Raw genomic sequence first — 17,003 nt, forward strand, 5'->3', positions numbered from 1 at the left:
CATCCCAGCTCACCACAGCCTCTGCCTCCCAGGTTCAGGTGATCTTCATGCTCAGCCTCCCAAGTGGCTGGGATTACAGGTGCATGCCACCAGGCCCAGCTAATCTTTGTATTTTTAGTAGAGACAGGGTTTCACCATGTTGGCCAGGCTAGTCTAGAACTCCTGGTCTCAAGTGATCCACCCACCCCGGCCTCCCAAAGTGCTGGGATTATAGGTGTGAGCCACTGCACCTAGCCCCATAAATTTTTCTGTATTTGTAGGAAATAATGTTGTTGAGTGATTTTACATAAATAATGTGTGTAGGGCCGGGCACAGTGGTTCACGCTTGTAATCCCAGCACTTTGGGTGAATGAGGCAGGTGAATCACTTGAGACCAGGAATTCAGGACCGGCCTAGCCAACATGGTGAAAACTCGTCTCTACTAAAAATACAAAAATTATCTGGGCATGGTGGCCTGTGATCCCAGCTATGCAGGAGGTTGAGACACCTTGAACCCGGGGTATGGAAGCAGAAGTAAGCCGAGATTGCACCACTGCACTCCAGCCTGGGTGACAGAGTGAGACTCTGTCTTAAAAAAAAAAAAAAAAAAAAAAAACAGAATAAAGTGTGTGCATCACTCTTCAACAGGCTATTTCCCATTCAACAATATGTCTTGGAGAGCTACATCTATACCTACACCATCCTTTCTCGGAACAGTTGTGTGCTACTCCATGGCACACACGGACTTTGCTTATTTACCCAGGTCCCTACTGATGGCTATTCAGATTGTTTCCAATTCTCACTATTAAAAACAGGCTGAAACAAGTATGTACAGACCTCTCTGGGCACTGTGGTATGTGCTCTGTGCAGGGCAGGGACAGTCATCTCTTCTCATCTGTCACACTGTTAGCAAACACCTCTCACGGGGGTTCTCAACTTGGGAGCCACTGGAAGTTTCAGGGGGACCTCAAATCCCTGAAATTATACCCAAAGTAACCTATGTGTGCCTCTGCATATATGCACTATCTGGGGAGAGGGTCCACAACCCTTAGCAAGTTTCAGGTTTTTGAAGGACCCACAAAAGCTAAGAAGTACTGGCCTGTATTAACTTTCATACCTTTATGTTCTGGGTAATACGATGTTATCTGCTCAAAAGGACAAGCCGGGCAACATAAAGCCTCTTCTCCCCCTTGTTCTGCCAACAAGTATTCCACCTAGTGTGGAAAGAAAGGACCTCTGGAGTCAGACTGAGGCCCAAATCCTGGCTCCATCCATTACTGTGCAATTTGGGGCAATTAATTAACAACCGAGTCTCAGTTTCCACATTACAAACTGAGGTAAGTCAAACCTGCTTCATAGAGTTATTGTAAGGAGTAAACAAAATGCCTTGCACCAAGCATCTAGCACGCACAGTAGGTACTGCTATGTACCCATGTCCTTGGTTTCCTTTAGTTCTGGCCAAGAGCTTTAGGCAACTGGGACCTTCTCAAGGGCAGGGACAAAGGCTCACCCAGTGTCTGCAACCCCCTTGAGCTCTGAGCCTAAATCTGTCATGGACAAATTAGGAGTGAATATACTGAGAATAGAGTCCTTGTCCAGGCTCTCCGGGTCACACCACAGCAGTGCCACTAGGAGGCTGCAGGACAGGCCCTGGGGCTGGAGAGACTCTGCAGGAGCAGTTCTGACTGAAATAGTGTGTGCATGCAAGTGTGCACGTGTTGTGTGCTCATATATTTAAGTGTATGAATAAGTATGCATGTTTGAGTGTGAGCCTGTGTCTGTGAGTGTGTATGTGTTGGCGTGTGTGGGTACACTTGGGTTGGGAGAGGCAGAAACCAAAGGGGAGATAAGGTTTCCAGAGAGGCAGCAGCAGCCCCAGCTTCTTCCCTTGAGTGTCCAGGTTGCTGGAACAAATATTCCATTACCTACTGTGCATTAAGCACTGCTCCTGTCCTTGAACTCATAGGAAGACAAAAACAAGACAGTTACGTTCAAGCAATATTTCCAGGTGCCAGCATTGTTCTAGGCACTGGAGATACAAAAAGACACATTCCTTGCCCTCCACTGAGGTCAGACATGACACATCCCTGGAGTCGGTGGCACTTCAGTGAGTAGAGCCCTGTATGGGGCACCCATGAAGAGCTGTGCTCAAGACCAGAAATCGTGGAGAAAGGCATAGTTGACCCTGTCCTGGGCAGCAAACCCTTTAAGAGAGGCCATATCCCCTACCCTGCCCTGCAGACTCAGACCCAAAGTATCTGCAGCCACCTTTTCTCCTCCCTCACTTGGCCACCAAGCAATGCTGGACAGAACTCTTCTCTGTTGGGGGAGATCATGGGGCGTAGCACCCTCAGTACGCTGATAACCCTTTCTCCATCCTCACCTTCCCTCTGGCAGCTGGCCCCACCTTCCCGCTCCCACCCTTCCCTCACTCCCGGCAGACAACACCCCTCTTCCAACTAACATACAAGCTTACCTCTCTGAGCACCCAGTCCCCCCACCAGGCTCAGGGAATGAGGGTGCCGTCTCGCTTGCTCAGGTTCTCCTGCTTCCTCCTCTACTGGGGTCTCCTTCCATCAGTCACCACTGCCCCCCACCCCAACTTCCACTCATGAACCACCACCAACTATGGTGCAGTAGCACTGCAGCCAGGTTAGGCAGCCCAGCGCCACCATTTCCCAGGCCTGGGACCTCAGACAAGTTATCCCACTTCTCTGAGCTTTGGTTCCCGTGCCTGTAGCACAGGGCGAAACCCAGTGATGCCGACAGAACCTACCTCACGAGGCCACTGGGAAGATAAGCTTACACTGGGCACATAAAATGCTTAGGACTGGGCTAGGGAGTGTTTAGTGAATGTGATCACTGCTGCTGTAAGCCCCTGACAGCACCCGCGGTATCTGAAGGGTACAAAGCCTCTAGTAGATGGTCAGAAATAGAGTCCAGGGATGGCATCAAATAGTTGTTTACTTTCCCCATCAAATCATCCTTTGTCCAAGTTAGAAAAGCCCCAGACTCGGTCTCCCCAGGGGTCCCCATGCAGAGCCTAGGCTCTCCATCAGGCAGCCTGGTCCCAATTCCCTGGGTCTGGGCGTCACTGGACAACTTCAGGGTAAAATGCAGACCATACTAGTGGGCCTTTTCTTGCTGATGATATGGGTCTCTTAGTAACTTACTATGCCAACATCTTCTTACCAAAGACCACCTCGAAACAAGGGGAGAACCACCTGTCTACAAGAAGAGTTGCTCAGGTGTCTCCCATCCTAAAATCCTTATGTCAACCTCCAGCTACAGCCCATCTCTCTCCTTCCCTTCTCAGCCAAGCTTCTTGCAGAAGTCACCTGCACTTCCCCCTTCTCACCCCACCACAGGCTGCCTGACCCCACTACTCCACCAGTGACGGCCTGTGGCCACTCCACCTTTCCCTCCAAAGGCCTCACTTCATCTGCTGAGGCTGACCACTTCCTCTTGGAACATCACCTCCCTGGCTTCCAGGACTCCACTTCCCCAGTCCTCCTCCCATCTCCTTGACTGTCTTCTTTACTCCCTAACCAGCTTCATCCTGCCCACCGGCCTCCTCAACACTGGCTTCTCCAGCGCTCCACCCTGGCTTACTGCGCCTCTCTCCCCAGCCCCTTGTTGGGTGACCTCATGATTAGAAGCACTGTGCATTTCTGAAGCCTCTCAAGTCTCTCTCCCTCTGTTCTCACCCCTGACCTTGTTTGGTGCATCCCACTGTCAACAAAACACTTGCAACTAAACAAGCAGAAAAGAATTCCCTTCCTTCTCCTCTCTCCCCTCCTAAGAACTCCATAAAGAGCCCCATCCACTCCACCAAGTCAGAGCCCTAGAAGGTACCCTCACCTCCATCCACCTCCAAACTTTCACCAGATCCTGCCTATTCCACCTCAGGGGAAGTTGACCAATTAATTAGCCCAATAGGCTTAAGACTGCAGGTGCAGGGAGGCATGGATGTGCTTTATTTCTTGGACATGGCTCAGAGGAGGGGCAGCTCCTGAGCACAAGGGCAGGGCGAGGGGCAGCACAGGCTAGCAGGAGAGAAAGCCCTGAAGCCCAGATCACACACAGTCTCACCAGATCCCCAGTTGTGCCATGGCTGCTGAAGGCATCTCCCTTCCCCGCCTCAGCCCAGGCCTCCACTAGTCAGCAGCTGAGCTGGCCCAGCTCCCCTCCACAGGCACAGCCTGCAGCTTGCCCTGTGCTCACCCCCAACCCCCCACCCCATTCTCCTTCACTGTGAAGCTCCTCTGAATACAAAGCCCACCTCTCAATAACCTATCCCAAGATAATTTGGTTGTGCTAACTTGAATTTCTGAACTCCCTGCCCTGTTTCCCAGCATGGTCCTTTCTCCATGCCAAGCTACCTCAACCTACTAAATAGCTATCTTCCCTCAAATCTTTCCAAACTCCTGTCCTCCATCCCTGCCTTGCCCTACGAGTATTATGTTGTTTTGTTTTTTTCCTTTTTTTTTTTTGAGACAAAGTCTTGCTCTGTCACCCAGGCTGGAGTGCAGTGGCACGATCTCAGCTTACTGCAACCTCTACCACCTCCCCAGTTTAAGCAATTCTCCTGCCTCAGCCTCCCAAGTAGGTGGGATTACAGGCACACGCTACCATGCCCAGCTAATTTTTGCATTTTTGGTAGAGACAGGGTTTCGCCATGCTGGCCAGACTGGTCTCAAACTCCTGACCTCAGATGATCCACCTGCCTTGGCCTCCCAAACTGCTGGAATTACAGGCATAAGCCACAGTGCCCGGCCATCTCTTGAACTTACTGCTCCCTTCCTGGCCCCTCACACCATCCCTTTTAGAGGGGTTCTTTGCACAGCAGCTGGGCGATCTTAATAAATGTCCATCTGGGATGGGGACCCACTAGCCAGTTAAAGCAGGACAGTGACGGGGTTAAAGTCCCAGCACCTAGTGCAACCCACGTAGCCTTCCCTGGCCTGGCCTGTCAGCCGCCTCAGCCCCACTGCAACCCTCTAGGTACCTCAAGTGGCTGGCAGTTCCCGGCACATCCCACCCGGCATCACACCTCTGGTTTTGGCTGGAATGAAAGGGTATTCCCACTTCAGCCTGTCACTTGACTAACTCTGACTGTCCAGTTTCCAGGCTCTGGGCATCTTCTCAGGAAGCCTTTCTGACCCTCCCGGGTCAGTGTTGCCACAGCACATGGGCTCCTGTCACCTGCTGCAGGAGGCAGAAACTGTTCATGGATCTGTCTCCCTTCTGAGAGCTTCTCCAGGACAAGATCCCTATTTTGCCCATCTGGGCAAACACAGTCAATGTTTGCATCAGTCAGCGTCCAAGCAGGCAACAGGGGAACACTTGAATTGGGATAATTTGAGGACAGTTTAACACAGGGACTGTTAACAAAGGTGTGGACCAGTACAGTGGGTGCTGCAGTGCCCTGACGCCAAGGCCCCAAGAGTGTGGAGCACTGTCTGAGGGGCTGTGACATGTGATTGAGGAGTGTGGTCAGCCCTGCAGGAATGGGAGCCCGCTGATGCAGTCCGTACAGGTCAGCCTCCTGGGGCACAGGGCAGGGTGGAAAAGGGTGAGAGGGACCCTGAGGGACAGATTAAGATGTCCAACCCGAGGCTCAATCAATGTCAATTGAACAGAACTTCACTGATGAGACATCTGAGCAGGGTCACCGACCACTTCTCCAGGGAGAAAATGACATTCCAGGCCAAAAATGTGCCAAGGCTCACCTGTGGGGTCAGCATGGCTTATGCCTGTGTAAAGGCAGCAACAGTACTGACAGGGTTGGAGAAGCAATGAGCAAAGTCAAGGTCTCCAAGTGGGACAAACCCCCGCCTCCAGGTTGAGAGCACCGAGTGGGCAGAGCTCCTCCGCCAGGCTGCAAGGGACTTCTTTGGCTTGGGTTTTCCAGATGAGAAATTGGCTTTGGAGAAGGTGAGTGGTGGCCCTTTGTGAGATGGGGAAGAACCCACACTCTTCTTTCACTTGATAACTCACTCAGCAAACATTAGGAACCCACTTGGAAACGGGTGTTAAGAGCTCCAGGGTGAGCCAAGACCCAGGAAGCCCCCAGTCGGTCAAGTGCAGAGAAGGAAGACTGGCCCATTTCCTTGGCCAGCGTAGATGACCAAGCTGTGGAGTGACAGGAAACAGTGGTGTTAAATAAGGCCAGGAGCCAACCTCCAGCAGGAAGCACTGACCTCAGCTTGGGCCGGAAGGTGCTGACCTAAGAGGCAACTGGAAGTAACTACAAGTATCCACAGTGGTCATCCAACGGATGCTTCCGGAAAGCTATTTTAATAGCTGAGGGAGGGCACATTACCAAGAAATATTTCCACCACAGGTCAGTGCAGCAGAAAGCAGAAATGAGGCCAGGTGGTCCTGACTTCAAATCTCAGCCTGTCACTTGACTACAAGTCCCTTAACTATTCTCAGCCTGGGTTTTCTCACTCATAAATCAGACACAATAATCACACGGCATCGTGAAGACTTGGAAGAGAATATGTAAAGTGTCCAACACAAAACTGGCACAAAGCAAGCCCTCAATAAATTAGTTTCCTGTCTGTTCCTACTACCATGTGCTACAGACCAGGGCTGGAGAGATGTGGCTTCTACCTCCAAGAGCTGCCTCCAGTGGGCAGCTAGATTGTCACAACAAGTTGGCAGCATGCCAAGACCAGGTCAGAGCCCTGGGATGAAATGTGAAGTTCCAGAAGGAAAAGGAATGCTGCTGTAGGAGAATGGACAGCACTTCATAAAAAACAAAAATGAGGCCAGGCGTGGTGGCTCACGCCTATAATCCCAGCACTTTGGGAGGCTGAGGTGGGTGGATCACCTGAGGTCCTGAGTTTGAGACCAGCCTGACCAACATGGAGAAACCCCATCTCTACTAAAAATACAAAATTAGCCGGGTGTGGTGGCGCATGCCTGTAATCCCAGCTACTCGGGAGGCTGAGGCAGGGGAATCACTTGAACCCGGGAGGCGGAGGTTGTAGTGAGCCGAGACCGTACTACTGCACTCAGCCTGGGCAACAAGAGCGAAACTCCATCTCCAAAAAAAAAAAAAAAAAAAGAAAACAGAAAAGTAGGACAAACCCAAAAGTGACTCCAAAGTTGTAAGATTTGTAAGGCAGGACAGTTGCTGGTGCCACTGCTAAGAAAGTCCTGAGAGGTAAGGGCAGAGGCAGAAACCAAAGCTCTGAGAAATGTGACCAGCCAAAGTGACCTGACATGCGAGCCAGCGGCTGAGCCCAAGCTAAAGCTTTGGCCTCAACCCCCAACCCAGAGCACTGCACATGCAATCATGATCCTCTGATGGCCTTGACTGCTGGCCTCAACCCTTCAGTAAGCTGCAGTCTTTCTAAATTTTCCAACACCTGCTCCAGCTGTAGGGCCCAAATCATGGCAATGGGCAGATAAACAGTGAGCAAGTGCATATCTCCATGGATTGCAATGTGGTTTCATTCCTACAATTCCACACCACTATTTATGAACCATCGGCTCACTATGACTCCCAGATGCTCTCTATCCTCCTTACACACAACAGGTCCCACCTAGTCTCACCCTTAAGACTGTCGGCACTTGGGGCCAGGGAATTCTTTGTTGTGGGGGCAGTCTTGCACAATGTAGCATGGCCAGCAGCATCCCTGGACTCTACCCACTAGATGCTGCCCCCAGTTGTGACAACTAACACTCTCTCCAGGCACTGCCAAACGTCCTCAGCTAAGAACCACTGCCTTATCTCTTGTACAGCTTTTTTCCCCCTAAACATGAAGAGTAAAAACACACTCCAGCTTAAGGGGTTACAGACATCATAGGATACCTTAAACTGGAGTCATAAACTGGAGTTTAATGGGGAAACAGGAAACACTGGGCATCTGGCCAGCATGGGTGAGGCCCTTGAGATAAGGATCTATGTGGAGATAGGCAACTCTGTCCACCACGGGTCCTTGTAGACATTCCATAATGTCTTAATTTTTACCAACCCCTATACTAGATGTCTATATACGACTCCTGAATTGAGAATACAGATTTTAACTTTTCAGCTCTCATATTTCTGTGCATCTACGACGCATCAGTGAAGGAACTATGAACAAGACAGAGACTGCTCCTGAGTCATGGGCTTGCCCAATCTCAAAGTGCTATAAGAAGTGCTATGCTGAGGAGCAACAGGGCTCAGCCGGGGCCCCACAGAGGAAAAAGAACACTGGCCCAACTCTACCACTTACTTCCTGTTTCCTATCTTTAAAACAGGGACACCAGCCCTACCTACTATTCAGAGTTGTCACCAGGCCTGGAGTCACAGAAGTTCTACGCTGGAAGAAACTTTGTAGGACTAAAAGGTGAAGGCACTCTGCAAACTGGGAAGTGCTACACAGAGGTACAGGTCTGCCAGGGGGGTTCAGAAATCACGTGGATGCCAGTGAGGAAGCGCCTACTCAGAAGAAAGAAAAAGCAGCAAGGTGGGCTCTGAAGCTCTCAGACCCAGTGAGGAATGAGGGGTTGGAGAGGTTTTAGACCACAGCTCACAAGCATCCTGCCTCCCTCCGACCCACCAGCACCACATACTCCAACCACCTGGTCCACATGCCTTGGGAAGTCCTGCTCCTCAGTGCAGCTGAGGTTCTCTCAACTCCTCACAAGCAATGCTGCTTCCTGCCCCTGCAGGCTGGACAGGTATGGCCCCATTCAAAAGTATTTTTCAGGCTAGGTGTGGTGGCTCACGCCTGTAATCCCAGCATTTTGGGAGGTCAAGGTGGGCAGATCACTTGAGGTCAGGAATTCAAGACCAGCCTGACCAACATGTTGAAATCCTGTCTCTACTAATAATACAAAAATTAGCTGGGTGTGGTGGCAGGCGCCTGTAATCCCAGCTACTCGGGAGGCTGAGACAGGAGAATCGTTTGAACCCGGGAGGTGGAGGCTGCAGTGAGCCGAGATCACGCCATTGCACTCCAGCCTGGGCAACAGAGTGAAACTGTATTATATCACAGTCAGATGCAGTGAAAAGAGCTGGACTGGGCATGAGAAAACTCGAGTTCTGTTACTCTCACATGTGAAATGTGGGTGGCTCCTCAGTCCCCCAAGTCGACATGGTCATCATGAATGGTCCAAACCACAATGGTGGGAATCCACTTCAGCTTTGTTTTGAAATAAACTGTTCTGAGGCCATAGGTGAGTTAACTCCAACAAAGCCTTGCCCTCAATTATGGGGACCCAGCCCGGAGAAACAAAATCCAGAGATAACCTTGAAGCCTAATTTCAGACAAGGATTTCATTCTTCTTTACCTGCAAACCTTTTACCAGACCTGGCAGCAAACTGGTAAGTTAATGCAGTTGGTTGACAGGACGCCAGTGAGACACATGGACAAATGAAAGCCCTGGCTCCCTGACCCATGTGTGCCTGCCTCTTTGCAGACATTAGCCATGGCCAGCCAAGAAGGGCACTGGGTTAGCCTGTGGGCATGGGGCAGCACAGCCCACTCCCTGCCTGGGAAACCCACTGGAGGCCAGGTGTAGTATCCCTTGAGAAGGCCAGCACCCAAAGGTCTCTCTTTCTCTCCTCTTCCTGTGCTGGGCAGCCCCTGAGAACTGGTGCCAATCAACAGGGAGCTCAGTGGGGAGCAGGGAGAGCAGCTGTGATCACACACTGGATCATCAGTCCAGATTGGCCAAGAACTGTCTCTATTGAGTGTGTAAACACTTGGCCTCAAATCAGTTGCCAATCAAGGTTTCATAATATCCAAAGGTATCACAATTATTCAGGAGTTCTTATGAAACTCCCAAAATAAAATAAGTTTAATTTTCATTTTAAAAATGCCTGTGGTGTGTCTTATGAAACAGCCTGCCATAATACCAAGCAAATGACAACAAATTATTACTGTTCCCAAATCTAGCTGGGAATCACCATCTTTATATTGAAAGTTAAGAAGCAAACTCATCACCACTTTCAGCCCAGGAAGCCCAAATAATTCAGAAAATTACTAATATTTGGCAAAATAATTCAGCAAGAAGGTGTCCAAAATGCTGGGAAGAACTGAATTGTGATCCGTTACCATCCTCCCGGTGGGAAAGAATAAAACAAAAGTCCCACGATTTTAAGTCTGAATTACAAAATTAGAGGAAGAAAAGAAATGCAGCTGCTGGTACAGATTCGAATTTCAGTTAAGCATTTTAGTACAGTATTATATAATTTTTGTCAAAAACAAGATTTCTCAGCCACTGAGAAAGAAAATCAAAGACCATGAGAAGAGGCCAAGAAAGGCAGTAAGAAGCCTGAGCAAGGACACTGAGGAGGCTGCGCACAGGGAGGTTGGAGCGGAACGCCCTTCGGCTCCCACCTGCACAGTAGGATCTCACCCCCGGAGAGACCCCAGCCCTGGCCCTCCTCCTCACTCTGACACAGGAGGAGGCACACCTCCAGTGAATTCTGCCTCACAGTGGCCACTGCCCTCCTAAGTGCAAGGCTGGGCTTGAGAATTTCAGGAGAGAAACTCAGTGGTGAGTGCTTCTCCCCAGCTGCAGCAGCTGGTACTTAATGGCTCTTAATTTCCCAGCTTTCTGTGCTACTTCCCAAAGGCACACAGGAAGTGGACTGGACATCTGTGCCAGAGGTGACTAGCTTCAGGAGTGCTGATGGTGGCAAGGCCTCTCTGCACATGCTTTGGCCAGGTCCCCCCTCACCTCATCAGCAGCCAAGGGCATATCCCTCAATGTGGCTGGTCCTTAGGAGTCACACCCATTGGCCAGAGGTCCTGAGCACCAAGCCCTCAAGCAATAAGCTCCCAACTCGAGAGGCTGTGGCTAGTAAGCAGCAGGGTTCCATCTGGAACCCAGGTCTCTGACTACAATAACTAACCTAGAGCTCTTTTCTCACATTTCTTCAGCAGTGGTCTAGCAGAGGGAGCCAGCCACTTCAGCAAAGAAAGTGTGATGAAGTCCATGAACCCAGAGAATAAAGCCCTTTGGCCTGTCAGGGGCAGATTCTTAAGGGCACAGAAGGGGAAAAACAACAAAAGCAAGTTTATACTCATAGGGAAACATAATCTGTGATTATAAATATTTTATGGGCAAAGAAAGCAGCACTGGCTGAGAGACTGGGGTGGAGAGAGTGGACAGCAAATTAGATCCCAGCCTGCAAAGTGATAGGGCAGCTGGAAAAGCAGCAAAGCCGAGGCTATTCTGGGCTGTGCTGCAAGGGCCTGCGTCACAGGCCCTGGCCACAGACTTTGTTGAAACCACAGCCTTCCAGTGGTCAGCACAGAACACCTTGGGAAGAAGGTTTAAGTCCATGAAGACCAGAGGAGGGGACAGCGAGGACACAGGAGAGTCATCTGAATGACTCTGGCAAACCTCAACAGCAGGGAGGCGGGTGAGGGGAGGCAGCACCCTGCAAGCACGTGAAAGGAAGATACTTCCTGCTGACTAAGGGCAGAGGAAGAAGTGAGGCTGACCCCAGAAAGCAAGCAACCTGAGAAGCCAGAGGGCAGCTTGGGTCAAGCTGCCCCAGTGAGAGCAAAGGTCCAGCCCCTGAGCAAGTGGTGCCAGGCTGAGAACAATTCCACCTTCCCTTTGCCTCAGGCCAGGGCTCTCTACCTCCCACAGCCTTTAGGAAGTAGCACAGAAAGCAGGGACATTAAGAACCTGCTGAGCACCAGCTGCTGCTGCTGGAGAGAAACACTCACCACTGGCAAAGCAGGCCCTGGTTTCAATGATTCCTCCCCCTTGACCACATCCAACCACTGCAGCAGAGCATGTCAGCCCTTCTAGAGGGCCAGAAGGAGAGGATATTAGCTCCTAAAATACCCAGAGTACCTTGAATCAGGCTTAGTCAGAGGAGCCCTGGGGAGCGATGTGCTCCTCCAATGGAAGATGTTAAACTAAGAGCCTCTGCCTCATTGCAGTCAAGGCTCAGTGGGCAACGGGCTCCAAGGTGTGCCCACAGAACTCAAGAAAATCAGAACATCAGCCTCTAGGTTCACAGCTAGTAAGAATCGGGTCAAGATGGAGTAGACTCATCAACTACGAAAGGAGGACCCAATGATGTTGTGGGAGGACCCTCGGTTAGAAGTCACAGGATTCAGCTCTGAGACCAGCTTTACCACTTACTAGCTGTAGAACCTTGAGAAATCACCTCTTACCTCTGAAACTCAGTGTCCTCAGTGTTATTCCAATTTAAGAGATTTATATCCAGCTACCTACTCGACATCTCTTCGATGTCTCAAAGGCACCTCCATTCAGCTTGCCCACAACTGCTCTTCCTCCCTAATCCTCCAGCCTAGCTCCATGTTCAACACAACCAACCATCCAGGTATAGAAGCCAGAAACCTCAGACCCATTCCTGGCCTTTCCCCATTACTATTCCCCATTACTAACCCATTACCAAGTCAACTCCACCTCCTAAAGATGCCCACTGCCCTCCACTGCCACCCCGGTCCATATTATCACACTCATCCCTTCTGGCCTCCCCGAGGATCTCTCTGCAGAGCAAATCTCCCCTCCCACCAGCCTTACTCCACTTGCTAAATTACTCTCCAACAGCATCCCAATGCCCTCAGCTGAGGAAAATCTTCCGAGGGCTCATAAGGCCCCACTCCTCTTTTGGCTTCAACCCACATCATGATCCCTCTTGTGGCTCCAGCCACAATGGCTTTTTCTTCTAGACCTGGCATTTATCCCATTCCCTCCTGTCACAGGGTTTGTGCACATGCCCCTCCCTCTACCAGCAACGTTTCCTCCTCTTCTCTCACCTAGCTAATGCCTATTCATTTATTTCACTATGAGTGAAGTGCACTAAAGTATACAGCTCAGTAATTATTTACAGATGTCTATCCTCATGGAACTCCCACACAGATCTAGATTTAGAACATTCCTGAGACCCAGAAGGTTCCCTCTTTCCCCTTTCCAGTCTACACCTTCCCTACCCCCCAGGTAACCACTACTGACTTCTATCACTGTACATATTCAGACTGCAGCTGATGCAATCCTTCCTCAGGGAAGCTGCCTCTGATCCCACTGAAAAACTCTAGCTCCTTTATCACTGACCCTTGCTACTCTTGGGACTTTGCACTTGTTTGAGGAATTGATTCATGTAGATTTCCCCTGGGACTCTATAAGCTCCAGGAAAGCAGGGGCCACACCTGCTTTTACTCACCTTTGTTTTCTCAGTGCTGACCCATGCAGTCGTGACAATAGGAAATAGCTAATTCCTATTTCTAAAAGTACCTATTGAGTGTTTTTGGGTTTTTTTTTCATGTTGCTAAGGCTGGATTCAACTCTTGAGCTCAAGTGCTCTTCCTACCTCAGCTTCCTGAGGAGCTGAGACTACAAGCATGGGCCATCATGCCCAGCCTGAGTGCTTATTATTGCCAGGATATTGTTCTAAGCACTTATAAGTACAAACTCATTTAATCTTCACAACAATTCTATCAAGTAGTTACCATTATTACATCCCCTTTTACAGATAAGGAAACTGAGCCACAGAAAAGTAAAATAATTTGCCCATAGTCCTTAAGTGGTAGAGTCAGGCTTCAAACCCATAGAGTCTGGCTACAAGAGCCTGTGTTCCTAATTATTATCCTACTCTGACTCTCAGAAGCCACTGAGATTAGTTACTTATTTAATGAGTTAACTACCTAAGGTATTCTAAATGAATTAAAAAAAAAAAAAAAGGGCTGGGCGCAGTGGCTCACACTTGTAATCCCAGCACTTTGGGAAGCCCAGGTGGGCAGATCACAAGGTCAGGAGTTCGAGAACAGCCTGACCAACATGGTGAAACCCCGTCTCTACTAAAAATACAAAAATCAGCTGGGTGTGGTGGCGCATGCCTGTAATCCCAGCTACTCATGAGGCTGAGGCAGGAGAATCGCTTAAATCCGGGAGGTGGAGGTTGCAGTGAGCCAAGATCATACCACTGCACTCCAGCCTGGGTGACAGAGCGAGACTCCGCCTCAAAAAAGAAAAAAAAAAAAAAAGAATTTATAAATAAGTTGATGAGGTTCCACTAAAGAAACTAAGGGAGCCTCTAAATCTCCCCAAGCAGACCAACAGATGAAGGAAAGATAACTCACTGAATCACCTGCACAGGCCCAAGATTATGTCATCTGCAAAATGTAAGAATGTATCCATTTCTCCAGCAGTCCAGGGAGGAAGCTCTGCTACTGGGCACAGAGGCGTGTTCTGGCAGACTATCCAGAACAAAGAAAGAATTACTGTCTGGGCTTTACTACAGCCTAAAGGGAATGTTCACTAGATTAAATCAGCCTCTCTGCTCTTATTCCACGCTAACCTGGTCATCTTTATAACCATTTAAAGCCTCAAGCCCACTAATACAGGAAGAGGATATTTGGGATGAGAAAAACAAAAACAAGTATCTTTTGGTTAGAAAGTGGCAGACTCCACGGTACATTTATAAATTGGCATTTGGTGTATACCTCAGTTTTCCAGGGCCTGACAGTCCTGCGTGAACTCACAGGGTCCAAACCAGAAAAGCAAGGGCTCAGACCCTGGCACCAAGGCTGCTCCATGTAAAGAATGCTACCCCGTGTGGCCAGACTTGGGTAAGCCACCTTTCAACTGCTTCAGTGTCATTTATTTTCCCACCACATCCCAGAAAGCTCCGGAACACATAAATGAATATATTTATTCTCTCACAGGACATTACACTGTTACCCAGTGTGAAGGGAGCAGCCATGTGGCTCCCAAGCTCCCTTAGCAGAAGTGTCGTTCTCAGAACTGCTCCATTCACGAGCCCTCCTGCAACCAGAGGCCTGGGCTCAACTCACACAAAGTTCTGAGCAATGGCCAGCACCTTGGAATACTCGCCTTCCCGCTTGCGCAGGCTGCTGGGGATGGGTGTCTTAATTCGTGTCCCCACAGGGTTCCCGTTGTCCTCAATGAGGACCACGTTGTTGGAGTCGAATCTGGGGGTCATTCGGGGGCCAGGCATGCAATGTCCCACAATGAGCGCCTTTTTCTTCTGTCCCTTGATGGCCAGTAGTATCTGGTCGCCCACCTTGCCCACTCCATTCTTGTTATAGACATGAATGCAGCGAGGAGCCCGATGGTATGCGCTGTTCCCCAGGGCACTGTTGTCCACCACTCGTACCCGCGTCATCTTCTGAATCGCACTCAGGCTCCCAGTGGTGCTGGTGGGAGAAAAAAAAAGTCTGCAGTCTGTATCTCTCATGGTGAGGGTGCACAGGCCTTGAAAGGTCAAGGCTAGGGAGAAAGTACATGTCAGCAACACACACACAGCAGAGTGCTGTCCAGGAGCAGCACCAGAAAGTCAGGACTTTGTGAAGACTTATCTGTACCCACAACAGTTTCCTCACAATTGAGAGCTTCTGCTGTTGTGTCAAGATCTCAATTTGGATGAGTTTTAAAGAGAACCCAACGTGACAATGAACTTCACAGCAGCCTAACTTAAAGCCTTTGCTTTCCAAAAGGACTCTGAGGACTTAAAGGAATCCCTTATGGGCTAGGCCTCATCCACTGCCTATCCTGAAAAACCTGCTTCCCCAGAATACACCATTCCCTAATTTTCTTATTTACATGTTGCTGGAACTAGAAGATATGGGTAAGTTTGCAAAGGGAAGTCCTTGACACAACATAGCAGAAACTGGAAATAAGTCAAGGTAACAATCTTTTAATACATTTTTCCTCATTAGAAAAAAAAATTTTTAGAGAGTACTTATTAAAGACAGACAAGGTATTATTAAACAAGACGATTACAGTGGGATTCCTGTTTTCCTGATGCTAGCACCTGATGCTGGTGTTTCCACAGGGTAATCCTAGGACCTCTTCTCTTGTTTTTTATGCCTACTCTAGGCAGTCTTGCCCATTAGCATTGCTGCCAACTAGTAAATTCCATCTCCAGCCCCGCCTCTCTTCTATATTCTAGTTCCATACATTTCCACTCTCCTCAACTCCCTACTCTATAGATACTGCAAACTCAGTAGGTCCCAAACTGACCTCACTGCCTCCCCTTGCAAACTCCTCCTGCTGCTACACTTCTTATCTAGATAATGGCTTCTCCAGCAGCACCAGAACCCAAGCCATAAACCTCTCTCCATCAACATCAACTGGCCACTAAGTCCTGTTAATATCACCCGCTAAGCACCTATGTCCTTTCTCTCCAATCCCGCCAACAACTTCCTTCATTGAGCAGCTCACTCTCCTGCACCAAGACTGTGACATTACTATCCTAGTTGGTTCCCACTGCACTTCACTTTGCTGACAAAGAGCTCTCTTTAGAATATAAAAGTGATGCTACTCCCCACCATCTACACTGTCAACAACTTTGTCCCAATTTACCTACCTTCTAAGGCCACACATTCTACCACTCTGGGCAGGAGCAACCAGGAACTACTGGAGTTCCCCAAGCACACCCTTCCTCCCAATTCTTCCTGAAGGCCTAGACAGGATCTGCCCCCACCTCCCTTTTGAGAAGACTGCCTCCACTCTTTCTCCTTCTCTTCCTCCACTAGCAGCTCCTATGAGAGACCATCCAAAGTACAATCCTCTATTAAAATATTCTATCACATTTTCTTAGAGTTACTTATTTTCAAGTTTGCACCTATGGCTGACAGTGAGAATTCTTTCAGGACAGGAAGCAACTCTCATTCATCTCTGTATGGCCAACCCCAGGCGCGGTGCTCAGGAAACACCTGTGGGATGAGGGCATGACAGGGCCAGGAGGCATGTCTGCCAACAGGCATGCCTCCTGTGCTCTCCTGGCTTAGCATCTACAAGAAGAGGAGGGTGTCACACTTCTATCATGCTCAAGTTCTTGGTAATAAGCATGTATTATTTTTGTAATTTAAAAAATTTCATTTTTAAAAGAGAGGAGGTTTAATGCTCTAGGGGAATGACAGGGTTGAGAGATGTCAGATTTACTCTAAGAGTCTTGCAAGGACTGAAGAGTAAAAGCTTCCACCATATGCCATTCCCCGTCGCACTTCTAACAGCATCATCACCTCTTTACCTATCCCCCATCCTGTGACCAGACCAACCAAGCCAGC

At 49.3% G+C, this 17,003-nt stretch overlaps 2 protein-coding genes across 12 annotated transcripts in view; both read right to left on the bottom strand.

Annotated features, from left to right (window-relative positions):
• Window positions 1-17,003, bottom strand: part of MRPS18A (mitochondrial ribosomal protein S18A) — a 564,209-nt gene that overhangs the window by 437,328 nt on the left and 109,878 nt on the right. Inside the window, exon 1 of one of the 8 annotated variants that reach the window (XM_050787004.1) lies at window positions 5,811-5,814. The exons of the other annotated variants lie outside the window; for them this stretch is intronic. The gene's annotated coding sequence lies outside the window, so the exon portion shown is untranslated. Of the gene's footprint in view, window positions 1-5,810; window positions 5,815-17,003 lie in introns of those variants that run through there. 8 annotated transcript variants of the gene reach the window in all.
• MRPL14 (mitochondrial ribosomal protein L14) overlaps window positions 14,610-17,003 on the bottom strand; it is a 66,089-nt gene continuing 63,695 nt past the window's right edge. For all 4 annotated transcript variants that reach the window (XM_050787045.1, XM_050787043.1, XM_050787044.1 and 1 more), the window contains one exon: window positions 14,610-15,128. In XM_050787045.1, coding sequence (XP_050643002.1) covers window positions 14,762-15,128 — 367 coding nt within the window. In that variant the 3' untranslated portion in view covers window positions 14,610-14,761. The remainder of the gene's footprint in view (window positions 15,129-17,003) is intronic.

The sequence above is a fragment of the Macaca thibetana genome, chromosome 4 (genome assembly GCF_024542745.1).
Source record: "Macaca thibetana thibetana isolate TM-01 chromosome 4, ASM2454274v1, whole genome shotgun sequence".
In the NCBI taxonomy this organism is placed as follows: domain Eukaryota; kingdom Metazoa; phylum Chordata; class Mammalia; order Primates; family Cercopithecidae; genus Macaca; species Macaca thibetana.